Below are 13,497 nucleotides of genomic sequence, written 5' to 3'. Positions count from 1 at the left end.
ACTACATCCGTTTACTGTTAGTGTGCATATATTATTTACTTGGTTACAACAATTGTGTTAAAAAAGTGTTGGTTATACAAACACGTCAGTCATAGTACATTATATTACTTACTGACAAATTAATTTATTTTAGTTAGTTAGTTTGTTTATATGTTTTGTAAACAAATGTATATATTTTTTCCTCAGAACTTCAAAAATACAAGCAAAATGCAGGTAACAATGAACTTTTTTTTTTTATAAATCATACTGATTAAATAACTAAAATAAATATCACTGAAAATAAAATATCAATATCAATAAATATCAATAATAAATATCAATATCAAAAAAACAATATCACTGATCAAACGTAATCACAAATGAAGCTGTAAGGTTATTAGATTGTTTGAGCTTCTTGGACTTAGAGACACAATTTAATAAGAAAATGCAGATCAGGACAGAGGGCAGAATTTCAGCTCCTTCTCATGTTTATTTTAATGAATGCTAGCAAATTCAGTAAACCGGAAGTAAACAGGAAATAGATTTATTGAGTGAATTCAACCTACATTTTCAATATTTGAATTTCAGATTGAAAATGTAACATTTTTCTACTTATCATTCAAATTAGAGGTACAGATTCTATTGACTCTGATTTCACTCCATAAAGGGTTCGGTAAGAAGATTAGAGAATCAAAATCATCGGTCCCTGGACATTAAATGACATTTGCTATATGACCATAACTGACCTGTAACATCATGTTCCACTTTGTGAAGTGAAATTAATCATTTAACAATTATATAACATCAGAGGAATCATAAAGGTAACTGTGAGGATGTTAGACTGTTTCAGACTCTTTGACTTAGAGACACAATTTAACATTGTGAAGGTTCACAAAAAGGTGCAGATCTGAGCAGAGGGTAGAAATTCCAGCTCCTTCTAAGTTAATTTAAAAGAATCCTAACAAATTCCGTTCAGCTCAGGTCATATAAATCATAGAAGGCTTTTAGACTGAAATCAGAGTGAGCAGTAGCTGATCCTGAATACATGTTAGACAATTGAAAGTGTTACAAAATTAGAAAATATTAAATATTAACTAAAGAAGAGGTTATTTGCAGGTAAGAACAATTTCAACATTTTCTTCAGTCTAATGAAATGAAAGTCTGTGCTGTGTTTGTGTTTTTTGTGTGAATGTTGATCTTGTTTGTGTGCGCTCTCTTTAAAGCAACGTCAACCTCACAAACAACATCAGGATGCTGTTATTCATCATGATTATTTATAACATAACAATAATTACTCAGTCTCTCTCATGCACTCATACACAGTTTCTCTGAATGAATAATTGGTGCTATGGTATAAAATGTTTCTGTGTGTTTCTCTCAGTGGATGTGACTCTGGATCCTGATACAGCTCATCCTGAACTCACTGTGTCTGATGATGGAAAACAAGTGACACATGGAGACACATGACAGGATCTCCCTGATACACCACAGAGATTTAATTATCTCTGTGTTCTGGGAAAGCAGAGTTAGGAAAGGAGATTTTATTTTGAGGTGCAGGTCAGAGAGAAATCTGCATGGACATTAGGAGTTGTAAGAGAGAACATTAACAGGAAGGAGTGGATTCCACGGAGTCCTCAGACTGGATTCTGGACTGTGGGACTGAGGAATGAGAATGAGTATAAGGCTTATGCTGATACTGATGTTCCCCTCACACTGAGAGAGAAGGTGGAGGTGGTGGGGGTATTTGTGGATTATGAGGAGGGTCTGGTCTCCTTTTATGACGTGAAGTCCAGCTCTTATATCTACTCTTTCACTGCTCAGTCTTTCGCTGAGAAACTTTATCCATACTTCAATCCTTGGTATAGTGAAAATGGTAATTCAGCACCACTGATCATCTCTGCTGTTACTGAATAAATATCTGATTTATATTTTTTAACATTTTGAACTTTTGTAAATAATTATTATTATTATTATTATTAATGGATTTATTCAACTCTAGACATTTAGGAATTTTATAAAGACGCATGAATGTTACTGGATTATTTAGAGCTTATGTGCTGTTAATATGATTCCTGTCATTAAAGCTGCCATCTGTGCTACTTTCTAGCTCTCACTTGAGTTGAATTTAGAGTGTTAACTAACATTTTCTCCACCACTAAAAATCACCACTTATTGTAGTTGAGAATCTGACACCTTGCCAGGTGTATATCTGTTAATGAGGTGAGTTTTCAGGTTAGGATGCTATTTAATGCTGTTTATTTTCTCCAGAACATGATGTCAGTTCTTAGTAAATGTTGTTAATATTTGGTAAATGATCAGTAAGGTTTGTTTTGTGATTAGATGTGGGGATTAGACCTGCATCTCTCCACAGACCTGCAGTTTTAATCTCAGCTGAAGGTATGGAGCATTCACTAACATGGCAGTAGTTAGTAACTGTGACTAATGTGGCATTTACAGATTTGTTCTATTTCCGGATGTCTTACATGAGTAAAATACAGTGTTTATTATTATTATTATTATTATTATTATTATTATTATTAAAAGTTCCATGTCTTTTTTTGTTGCATAATTTGTAAATATAAATATGAGCAAGAATATGAAGGACTTCAGCAAAATGAGTAATTTAATGTCTCTGGATCCACCATAACACAGACCAGGACAAATCACTTGATGAAGATGAATGAAGGAATAAAATTACTCACTTCCGTAAAGTCTTTTTTAGTGATCAGTACTGCTCTGCTGTCACTGACTGGCACAAAGTTTCTCATTCTAAACAGTGTTTAGGAGAAACACCATTCAGAAATACATCTTAAAAGCAAGCAAGGAATGAAGAAATGAAATAAAAATGTAAAATAAATATATTGGAATAATGTAAAATGTAATTTGAAAATGTATGCATTTGCTGGTATTGTACAATAAAGATTATATATTTTATTCAATTATATTAAACTTGTTCGTATGAGCTTATTTTATTTTGAGCATTAGCAAAAACTTGTCTTACTGTCTGATGGTTTAGAGCAGACCAAGTCAAAGTCTATGGGTTTATCTTAATCCATATCACACTTTTTTGGCAAACTTAGGTCAATGTTTTCAAAACAGTGGTGATCTAAACAATTTTATTTTTTTGCTTTTTCAGTGGCATTTCGTTCAAAATTCACTTAAATTAGCAATATTTACATACTCACATAACATTAACATCACTCTAAAATTTTATGTTTAAGTCAAGAAGCTTTATTGTCATTTCAACCACATATAGCTGATGCAGTACATAGTGAAATGAAACAACGTTTCTCCAGGACCCTGGTGCTACATAGACAACACAACAACATATAGCTACAAAACAAAAACAACAACACAGATTTAAGGACAGAAAGTTTGTCCTAGCTACATAAAAAAGTGCAATGTGTGCAAATAGTACACCAATATATATACATTTATTGGTGAGATGAACATTTTTGTTTCATTTTTTGTGAACTGCTGACAATATTTCTCCTAAATTCAAAATATATCTATTGTTATTTAGAGTGTATATTTAAAGGAAATGACAACACATCAAAATAACCCAAGATCATGCAGTATTTACAGAGCTTTAATAACTCAAATAAAACAAAATGCAAATAATTTGTAAACAAATTGTGTTAATTTTTTTGGCTAAATAACATTAAGAAATCAGTATTTGGTGGAATAACCCTGATTTGCACGCGTTTTGGCTCCATGCTCTGCACCAGTTTTTCACATTGCTGTTGGGGAACTTTATACCACTCTTTCTGCAAAAAAGCAAACAGCTCAGCTTTGCTTGATGGTTTGTGACCATCCATCTTCCTCTTGATGACATTCCAGAGGTTTTCAATAGGGGTCAAATCTGGAGATTGGGCAGTGGTCTCTTTTTTTTAAGAGCTGTATATATATAGCAGCAGCAGGTGACAGTTTGGTGGAGTGGGTGGAGTTATAGATGTATGTGTTGAATCTTGCACAGTTGATACAGGTCAATTCAACAAGTTGCTTAAGTGAGTGAGTGTGTGTGTGTGTGTGTGTGTGTGTGAGAGAGAGAGAGAGAGAGAGAGAGCAACAGAGAGACAGTGGGGGAAAGAGAGAGAGAGAGAGAGAGAGAAAGCAACAGAGAGACAGTAGGGGAAAGAGAGAGAGAGACAGAGAGAGAGTTGATACAGTTTCAGTTCTGGATGTTGAGGAGCCTGATGGCTTGAAGAAAGAAACTGTTACACAGTCTGGTTGTGAGGGCCCGAATGCTTTGGTACCTCTTTCCAGATGGCAGGAGGGTGAAGAGTGTGTGCGACGGGTGTGTGGGGTCGTCCACAATGCAGCGTGTGGTGTAAATGTCCATGATATAGGGGTGAGAGACCCCAATGATCTTCTCAACTGTCCTCACTATCCGCTGCAGGGTCTTGCGATCCAAGACAGTGCAATTTCCAAATCAGGCAGTGATGCAGCTGCTCTCAATGGTCCCTCTGTATAACATGGTCAGGATGTCAACAACCATCTCTTTAGTTTTGTTGACTTTCAGAGACAGGTTGTTGGCTTTACACCAGGCTGCTAGCTGTTGCACCTCATCTCTGTATGCTGCCTCGTTGTTCTTGCTGATGAGACCCACCATGGTCATGTCATCGATGAACTTGATGATGTGGTTTGAGCTGTGCATTGCTGCGCAGTTGTGAGTCAGCAGACTGAACAGCAGTGGACTGAGCACACAGCCCTGAGGCGCTCCAGTGCTCAGTGTGGTGGTGTTGGAAATACTATTCCTGATCTGGACTGACTGAGGTCTCCGAGTCAGGAATTTTCCGGATCCATTTACAGAGGGATGTTTTCAGGCCCAGCAGGCTCAGCTTCTCAATCAGGTGCTGAGGAATGATTGCATTGAATGCTAAACTGAAGTCTATGAACAGCATTCATATGTATGAGTCCCTATTGTCCAGTTGAATGAGGGCCAGATGGAGGGTTTTGGTAATGGCACTGTCCGTGGAGCGGTTTGGATGATATGCAAAGTGCAAGGGGTCCAGAGGGGGTGGTAGCTTCTTTGGCATGGGGATGATTGTTGTTGTCTTGAGGCACGTAGGAACAATAGTGCTGCTCAGGGAAATGTTGAAGGTGTCAGTGAAGACATCGGCTAGGTATTCTGCACATTCCCTGAACACTCTGCCAGGAATGTTGTCTGGTCCAGCAGACTTCTGTCGGTTATCTCAGCATAGAGTTCTCTTCACGTCAGCCATGGATAGGCAGAGCACCTGGTCGTTGGGAGGAGGGATGGTCTTCCTCGCCGCTTCGTTGTGCTGTACCTCAAACCGAGCATAGAAGTTGTTCAGCACATCTGAGAGGGAGGCGTCACTATCACAGGTAGGTGAAGTGGTCTTATACTTTGTGATCGCCTGTCCTGAAAGTGGCTTTGCTTCTTTGATGGTTCGGGGCAGTTTGGCACTTGCTGTTTTTAAGGCTATCTTGTCCCCTGTTCTGAAGACGGAGTCTCTAGCCTTCAGCAGCACAGACTGAAGGACTAAAGCTCTGCTGCATCACTCTAGAATCTGGTTAAACCAAAGTTTAAATCATCAACATGTGGATTAATAACTATAAACAAATACAGTCAACCTGCAATGTCATTACAAAAATTAATTTAGAGATAATTATATAGAGTACTATACAAATCATTCATGGTGGAGTATCCCTTTAATAACCGAGTGTATGGTTTAGGTTGAATATTCTCACTTCCCAGTAGTACTGACTTATAGTTCCCTAAAAGTCCCCCACTTCAACCCGGAAAAACAGGCATAGGTGTGAAGGGCTGGTGCACGGAAACAACAATATGATGCAGAGCTGTGAAACAAAGGGTCTCTTTTAGCGATTTACTGAGACATCTAATTATTACGTATTTTGAGTTTTTGAGATCAGATGAATTGTACACCTAGTGTAATTCGTATAGTGCTATTTATCTTGTGAAACAGACTGGAGCGATAAAGATAAACTCTTTCAGGGATGTTTTTGTGTGTGACTCTCCTGACTGTCCTATACAACTTTATGGAATCTCAATCAGGTAACACACTTACTGTGTGTGTGTGTGTGTGTGTGTTATTGTTTACTGTGGTTAAACCTTTTTCTGAAAGCATTGTTCTATCCAGCCGCATGCAGATTTTAAGGGGTGCGGCCTTTAGTCTCTTGGCGGTAATAGCGCCGAAACGAGCGTCTTACAATAAAATTACTAGGCAGATTACAGTAAACTGATATGAGTGGGTCACCCACTCAATTTTACATTTTCCAATTATAATGACTTAAAAAGTGCCTTCTGGCCTAATTAAAGAACAACTACTCTAAAAGTCTGCAGTAAAATGAATTCATTTCTATTATGAGTATAGAGTAGGTCACTGTGAACTGATGGGAGTGGAAATGAAATTTTAAATGTCCAATTTACACTTTTTAAAACTATTCATGGTTTGATGTTTTTAGTAAATGTAGTTTTATTTGGTTTGTTTAATACAGTTTTCTAAAAAGTGTTAAGTAAGTTAATATATATTTGACTTATTACTTAATAAATTTTACTTTCTTTGTGTAAAAGTGTACTTGTTTCATTAAAATAAATTATACATGGCATAATGACAGTCCAAATGATTGCACAATGCAACTGATTAAAATGTATACACATAATTTTTTGCAGGCAAGTAAATATCTATTGTTGCAAGTAAAACATAAAATCAGCTCTTCTCTGCACAACTGTAAATAATGTGGAAAGAAGGTGGAAACTAAGTAAAAATACTGGAAGTATAGTTGCCTATAGTGGATAGTATTGGATTGCCTATAGAGGAGGTGCACACTGGATGTGTCGATTTCATTGCAGTTTCATGTTGCTTCAGAACATTCAGATACCCAACAGAAGGTGTGTGACATGATGTCCAGTGTGAACAACCTTGTTGTTGATAATAATATTTGGAACTATTAAAATAAGCAGCTTACACCATATTATCCTTTCTCCTATTCTAGCACGACTCATTTTTCCCCTCTTGCTCTCTGACAAAGCAATGCAAATTAGTGAGCTTAACTTCCTCTTAAATGCACATGACAAACCACCTGACATTCAACAAGGTATAGCAATGTACCTGCCAGCACCCCCTCTAGTGGTCTGGTAGGGAATTGTCCCTGACAGATATACACATATTAAACATTTGTTTATTTTCTGAAAACAGAGCCACTACAGGTGGTTGGTCCAGAAGCTCCTCTTGTTGCAGCAGTTGGTGAAGATCTGGTTCTGCCCTGTTTCATTAAACCCAACACCAGTGCTGTGGACATGACAGTGGAGTGGTTGAGAGTAGATGAAGCGGCTTCACTAGTGCATCTCTATAGGGATCATGAAGATAAAAATGAAGATCAGGATCAGTCCTACAGAGGAAGAACATCACTGTTTAAAGAGGAGCTACACAAAGGTAACGCTTCACTCAAACTCTCAGCTCTCCAAGTCTCTGATGAAGGAGAATATAAGTGTCTCATTGAGGACAAATCCTGGTATGATGACATCACTGTTCATGTTATTGTTGAGGGTAAGTTCCATTTCTGCACTGCAGCTTTATACAGTGAATGTTATGCTGATTATTAATAAAATCTGTAGCAAGTCTATATTTTAATTCTATTTATTTATTTGAGTGGGTTTTAGATTAGTTCACTCATTGACTGACTAATTCGAAGGTTTCTAACTCCTGCCATGTACAGTGTATTTCCTGCTCTATAGTTATCTTTCTAAATTTCCTTATTCTGTTCATTTTATTATCTAAGCATTTGTGTGTGCTTTGAAAATTTTTAGAAAATAGCACACTGGTAGGCACAGGCAAGATTAAAAATGTACACAGTTTATTAAAAGTTATAAGTTAAACAACTTCTCCTTTTTTACATCACAATTCCCTCCTTTTGTTCTTGGGACAACACACACAAAAAACTGCACTAATCATTAATCAGTAAACATTACTGAAAATTTAAAAGGTTGAAGATTTAAAAGCTGCATAGCACATTATATATAATCCACACAATCAATCAAGAACTTGAGTGCTTTCATGCGGCTAAGATTGATCACGTATAATCTCACATCAGTGTATCATTTCTCCTCACCAGGAATGACTGAACACTTCATAAAATACATGATCTTCTGAAGACAGTATGCTGTTCTTGTGGGTACAGGAGCTGAACAAATGAAATGCAAATAAAAGACTGAATATTGACCTATTTACATATGTGGCCTCTATCTGTCTGTATTTTCCTCAGTCCAATTCTAAGATGGTCTGAGTAGGCCAATTATCTGAAAATGCAGTTAACTAAGTTATTGTTATTAATTACATTACATATAGTATGTTTCTAATGTAGCACAACAGAAATGAGGTATGTGTCATAGATCATATATACAAATACAAACATTTAGTGTCACACTTCATAGCGTTATTTTTGACACTGACACATAAAATAATAAACTCTTGGGGTTAACAGGTGATTGATTTCAGAATATTTAAAATAATACATTTTTATTGCCCACAGTTCTAGGAAGCCACCCAGTGATCAGGATGGAGAGTTATGATAACTCAGGAGGGATTAATCTAGTGTGTGAGTCCAGAGGCTGGAACCCTGAACCTGAGGTTCTGTGGCTGGACAGAGAAGGAGCCACTCTGCCTGCTGAAGATACACAGATACACAGAGACACTGAGGGCTTCAGTGTGAAAAGACGCATCACTGTTTATGAGTCCAACAGGTTTTACTGTAGACTTCAACAAAAACATCACATGATGGAGGCAGATATTACCATTAATAGTAAGTGTCTGTGATTTAAAACATATAGACCGTAACATTCTACTCAATATCCTGCACAATATTTATGTTCTTTATGTTCAGTTCACTTTTTGTAAGAGCTCGTTTATCAGTTACTAAATAATTCTTACACAATTTCTTAAAAATATTTCTGACTTTTCATTTTAGGTGAAGTCTTTGGTGTTTGTAAGTGGCCTGTCTACATTGCAGTTTCAGCATGTCTTGCTGTTGGATTGCTAGTAACATGTGTTTTTGGACTGATACTAACTGCTTTTGGTTACAAGAAAGGTACTATCTAAATCATTTTCCTCAGTAACATGTTTAACTTTAATTATACTGCAGTTTACCTTTTTTATTTTTTGTCCACACAGATTCCCAACTGTGTTCCTGGAGAAATCCAGGACATAATGTTTTTACTGCTTTAATGCTCTCACTTTAATTCAGGAAGGACTGTAATTTTTCAGGGTTTTCCTGTCCTACAAGTAGTAAGACCCCAAGAATAAAGAACCTGTGTTTTAGTCAGTAGTCCAGAGTTGCCCATGCTGTCTGTAAAGAGTGATTTAAATCAGTATGGACTCAAACTCTCACCTCAGTCTTTTCTATTCACTTCTATTCCCACAAGCTCTTTCTACAAAAGTGAAAGGATACTTCATTAATAAAAAATAACTGGGAGAGTATAGAGCCTCACCCTGTACATCAGAATGTTGTTATATGAGGCAGAATAATTATTTAACATAATCAAGCTCACACTACCACATCTGAAAAAAGTATTTATGAGTAATCTACAATCAGAAAAGGCTACAAGGATAAAAATAAAACACATCAGGCTTCTCCTAAGCACCCTGGTTTTCTGAAAGCTAATGTACTAATGTACTAGAGCCCTTGTTCAGCAGCAGGCATGGGCTGGAAGAACTATGAGTAGAGAGCATGTTGTTTTGTCTGTCAGCATGCTATACTGCTGCTAATCCTCCACACTGCATGGCTGATGTTTTAGTAATGTTATAGTAAGGTGCTAGCAGACAATAGTGAAACAGATTGTTGTCAGCCAATCTGATTGTTACCATGGCAACATGCCCAGCTCCAGCTAGCTGTGGCAGAGCAAGAATCAACAAAATATTCAATATTACTAACTACCAATGAGTGCTGGTTAATTGTTCAGTATGTACTTATGAACTAATTATTGGTTTTATTACTGTTGACTATTAACATTAACATAACCCTGCTTAGTCCCTGCATACTCATGTGCTATCTAAGAAACTGTGATTTAAATGACTACATCCGTTTACTGTTAGTGTGCATATATTATTTACTTGGTTAAGAGTAGAGATACAAACACGTCAGTCATAGTACATTATATTACTTACTGTCAATTAATTTATTTTAGTTAGTTAGTTTGTTTATTTGTTTTGTAAACAAATGTATCTGTTTTTTTCCTCAGAACTTCAAATATACAAGCAAAATGCAGGTAACAATGAACTTTTTTTCTTTTATAAATCATACTGATTAAATAACTAAAATAAATATCACTGAAAATAAAATATCAATATCAATAAATATCAATAATAAATATCAATATCAAAAAAACAATATCACTGATCAAATGTAATCACAAAGGAAGCTGTAAGGTTATTAGATTGTTTGAGCTTCTTGGACTTAGAGACACAATTTAATAAGAAGATTCAGATCAGGACAGAGGGCAGAATTTCAGCTCCTTCTCATGTTTATTTTAATGAATGCTAGCAAATTCAGTAAACAGGAAGTAAACAGGAAATAGATTTATTGAGTGAATTCAACCTAAATTTTCAATATTTGAATTTCAGAATGAAAATGTAACATTTTTCTACTTATTCAGATTAGAGATTCTGTAAGATGAGTAGAGAATCAAGATCATCAGTCCCTGGACATTAAATTACTTGTTTTCTATTTGACTCATAACTGACCTGTAACATCATTTTCCACTTTGTGAAGTGAACATAATTATATAACAATTATATAACATCAGAGGACAGTTACATTTCATAACTGCATTCTGATTGTGTTGTCCATTTACCTTCTCATTACATTACACTGCTGAATCTATTTATACTTTTATTCATATACAGTTTACACAAAATACTTGAAACAATTTTATCTGTTTTCACCTCAGGGCTTCATGAGGAGAAGAACCTTGCAGGTGAGAAGGATTTTTTGTGCTTTTAAAGTCATACTGATTATTTAATTGGAGGAAACTTAATTCCATTTCTCTTATCATTATACTACATTGCATAATCTATTTATACTTTTATGTATATAGATTTAGCACAAAATACTCAAAACAGTTTTATCTGTTTTAGCCTCAGAGATGGAGAAGCAAAAAGCAGGTAAGTATCAATGTTTTGTTCTTTAAAATCATTTAATGATTATATAATTGGAAAATAAATTAAACAGACAATATCTCTCTGATCCAGTGTAATAATAAAAGTAACTGTGAGGATGTTAGTCCGTTTCAGCCTCTTTGACTTTTAACATAACTTTTAATTTAACATTGTGAAGGTTCACAAAAAGGTGCAGATCTGAGCAGAGGGTAGAAATTACAGCTCCTTCTCATGTAAATTCCAAAGAATCCTAACAAATTCTGTTCAGCTCAGGTCATATAAATCATAGATGGCTTTTAGACTGAAATCAGAGTGAGCAGTAGCTGATCCTGAATACATGTTAGACAATTGAAAGTGTTAAAAAATTAGAAAATATTAAATATTAACTATTTTATTGTTTTGTTCATAAGACCTTCTAAAGAAGAGGTTATTTGCAGGTAAGAACAATTTCAACATTTTCTTCAGTCTAGTGAAATGAAAGTCTGTGCTGTGTTTGTGTTTTTTGTGTGAATGTTGATCTTGTTTGTGTGCGCTCTCTTTAAAGCAGCGCTGTCAACCTCACAAACAACATCAGGATGCTGTTATTCATCATGATTATTTATAACATAACATTAATTACTCAGTCTCTCTCATGCACTTATACACAGTTTCTCTGAATGAATAATTGGTGCTGTAGTATAAAATGTTTCTGTGTGTTTCTCTCAGTGGATGTGACTCTGGATCCTGATACAGCTCATCCTGAACTCACTGTGTCTGATGATGGAAAACAAGTGACACATGGAGACACATGACAGGATCTCCCTGATACACCACAGAGATTTAATGATCTCTGTGTTCTGGGAAAGCAGAGTTAGGAAAGGAGATTTTATTATGCGGTGCAGGTCAGAGGGAAATCTGCATGGACATTAGGAGTTGTGAGAGAGAACATTAACAGGAAGGAGTGGATTCCACGGAGTCCTCAGACTGGATTCTGGACTGTGGGGGGTCTTATGAGGAGGGTCTGGTCTCCTTTTATGACGTGAAGTCCAGCTCTCATATCTACTCTTTCACTGAGAAACTTTATCCATACTTCAATCCTTGCTATAGTGAAAATGGTAATTCAGCACCACTGATCATCTCTGCTGTTACTGAATAAATATCTGATTTATATTTTTTAACATTTTGAACTTTTGTAAATAATGGATTTATTCATCTCTAGACATTTAGGAATTTTATAAAGACGCATGAATGTTACTGGATTATTTAGAGCTTATGTGCTGTTAATATGATTCCTGTCATTAAAGCTGCCATCTGTGCTACTTTCTAGCTCTCACTTGAGTTGAATTTAGAGTGTTAACTAACATTTTCTCCACCACTAAAAATCACCACTTATTATAGTTGAGAATCTGACACCTTGCCAGGTGTATATCTGTTAATGAGGTGCGTTTTCAGGTTAGGATGCTATTTAATGCTGTTTTATTCTGTTTATTTTCTCCACATGATGTCAGTTCTTAGTGAATGTTGTTAATATTTGGTAAATGATCGGTAAGGTTTGTTTTGTAATTGGTTGTGTGGATGTATTTGGATTAGACCTGCATCTCTACACAGACCTGCAGTTTTAATCTCAGCTGAAGGTATGGAGGATTCACTAACATGGCAGTAGTTAGTAACTGTGACTAATGTGGCATTTACAGATTTGTTCTATTTCTGGATGTCTTGTTTGAAGAAAATACAGGGTTTATAATAGTAATAATAATAATAATAATAATAATAATAATAATAATAATAATAATATTTATTATATTATTATTATTATTATTATTATTATTATTATTAGCAGTAGTAGTCTAATTAAAAGTTCCATGTCTTTCTTTTTGTTGTATAATTTGTAAATATGAATATTCAATTCAATTCAATTCAATTTTATTTGTATAGTGCTTTTAACAAAAAAGAAAAAAAGAGCATTGTCTCAAAGCAGCTTTACATGAGAAACTACATAAGAAAACAACAAACATAAAAAAAACAACTTAAAAGCAAGTAAGCAAGAAAGCAACTGAAGAAATTAAGGAAAAATGTTAAATCACTATAATGGAATAATATAAAATGTAATTTGAAAATGTATACATTTTCTGGTATTGTGCAATAAAGATTATATATTTCATTCAATTGCTTATTGCTTAAAGATGATATATTTTATTTAATTGATTATTGATTGATTGATGATTAAAATAATTATACCACAACACTAGATTAGAATTCTCAAATCATGACGTGTTAATTTTTTACAACAGTACAGATCTGAATATTATTATTTATTAATGTGTTTATATAATATTAACTGTAAAGTGGTAGGCTTATATTAATGCTCACGCTTTAATATGTTATTGTTGCTATAGTACCA

At 35.1% G+C, this 13,497-nt stretch overlaps 1 protein-coding gene across 3 annotated transcripts; it reads left to right on the top strand.

Annotated features, from left to right (window-relative positions):
- The first annotated feature begins 5,753 nt into the window (after positions 1-5,753).
- LOC131355672 (butyrophilin subfamily 1 member A1-like) lies at positions 5,754-12,859 on the top strand. 3 transcript variants are annotated; one of them, XM_058394089.1, is made up of 9 exons: positions 5,754-6,019; positions 7,164-7,514; positions 8,497-8,766; positions 8,932-9,051; positions 10,202-10,228; positions 10,921-10,936; positions 11,097-11,123; positions 11,528-11,554; positions 11,823-12,859. In XM_058394089.1, exons 1-9 carry the CDS (start codon positions 5,962-5,964, stop codon positions 11,842-11,844), a joined length of 918 nt encoding a protein of 305 aa, XP_058250072.1. In that variant the 5' UTR covers positions 5,754-5,961; the 3' UTR covers positions 11,845-12,859. The 3 variants fall into 3 exon arrangements, with proteins under 3 accessions (XP_058250072.1, XP_058250069.1, XP_058250071.1); XM_058394086.1 differs by having other exon boundaries at positions 10,910-10,936; XM_058394088.1 differs by lacking the exon at positions 10,921-10,936.
- Positions 12,860-13,497: the final 638 nt, after the last annotated feature.

This window comes from Hemibagrus wyckioides, linkage group LG07 (assembly GCF_019097595.1).
Source record: "Hemibagrus wyckioides isolate EC202008001 linkage group LG07, SWU_Hwy_1.0, whole genome shotgun sequence".
Classification (NCBI taxonomy): Eukaryota; Metazoa; Chordata; class Actinopteri; order Siluriformes; family Bagridae; genus Hemibagrus; species Hemibagrus wyckioides.
This window is presented reverse-complemented; position numbering and strand designations above follow the sequence as displayed.

Bases quoted from the DNA above. Each gene is read 5' to 3' on its own strand.
- LOC131355672 (XM_058394086.1), top strand. From the start codon at position 5,962: ATGTTTTTGTGTGTGACTCTCCTGACTGTCCTATACAACTTTATGGAA. The intron at 9,052-10,201 runs GTACTATCTAAA...TTTTTTCCTCAG, and splicing joins TGCTTTTGGTTACAAGAAAG to AACTTCAAATATACAAGCAA. The intron at 11,124-11,527 runs GTAAGTATCAAT...TTTGTTCATAAG, and splicing joins GATGGAGAAGCAAAAAGCAG to ACCTTCTAAAGAAGAGGTTA.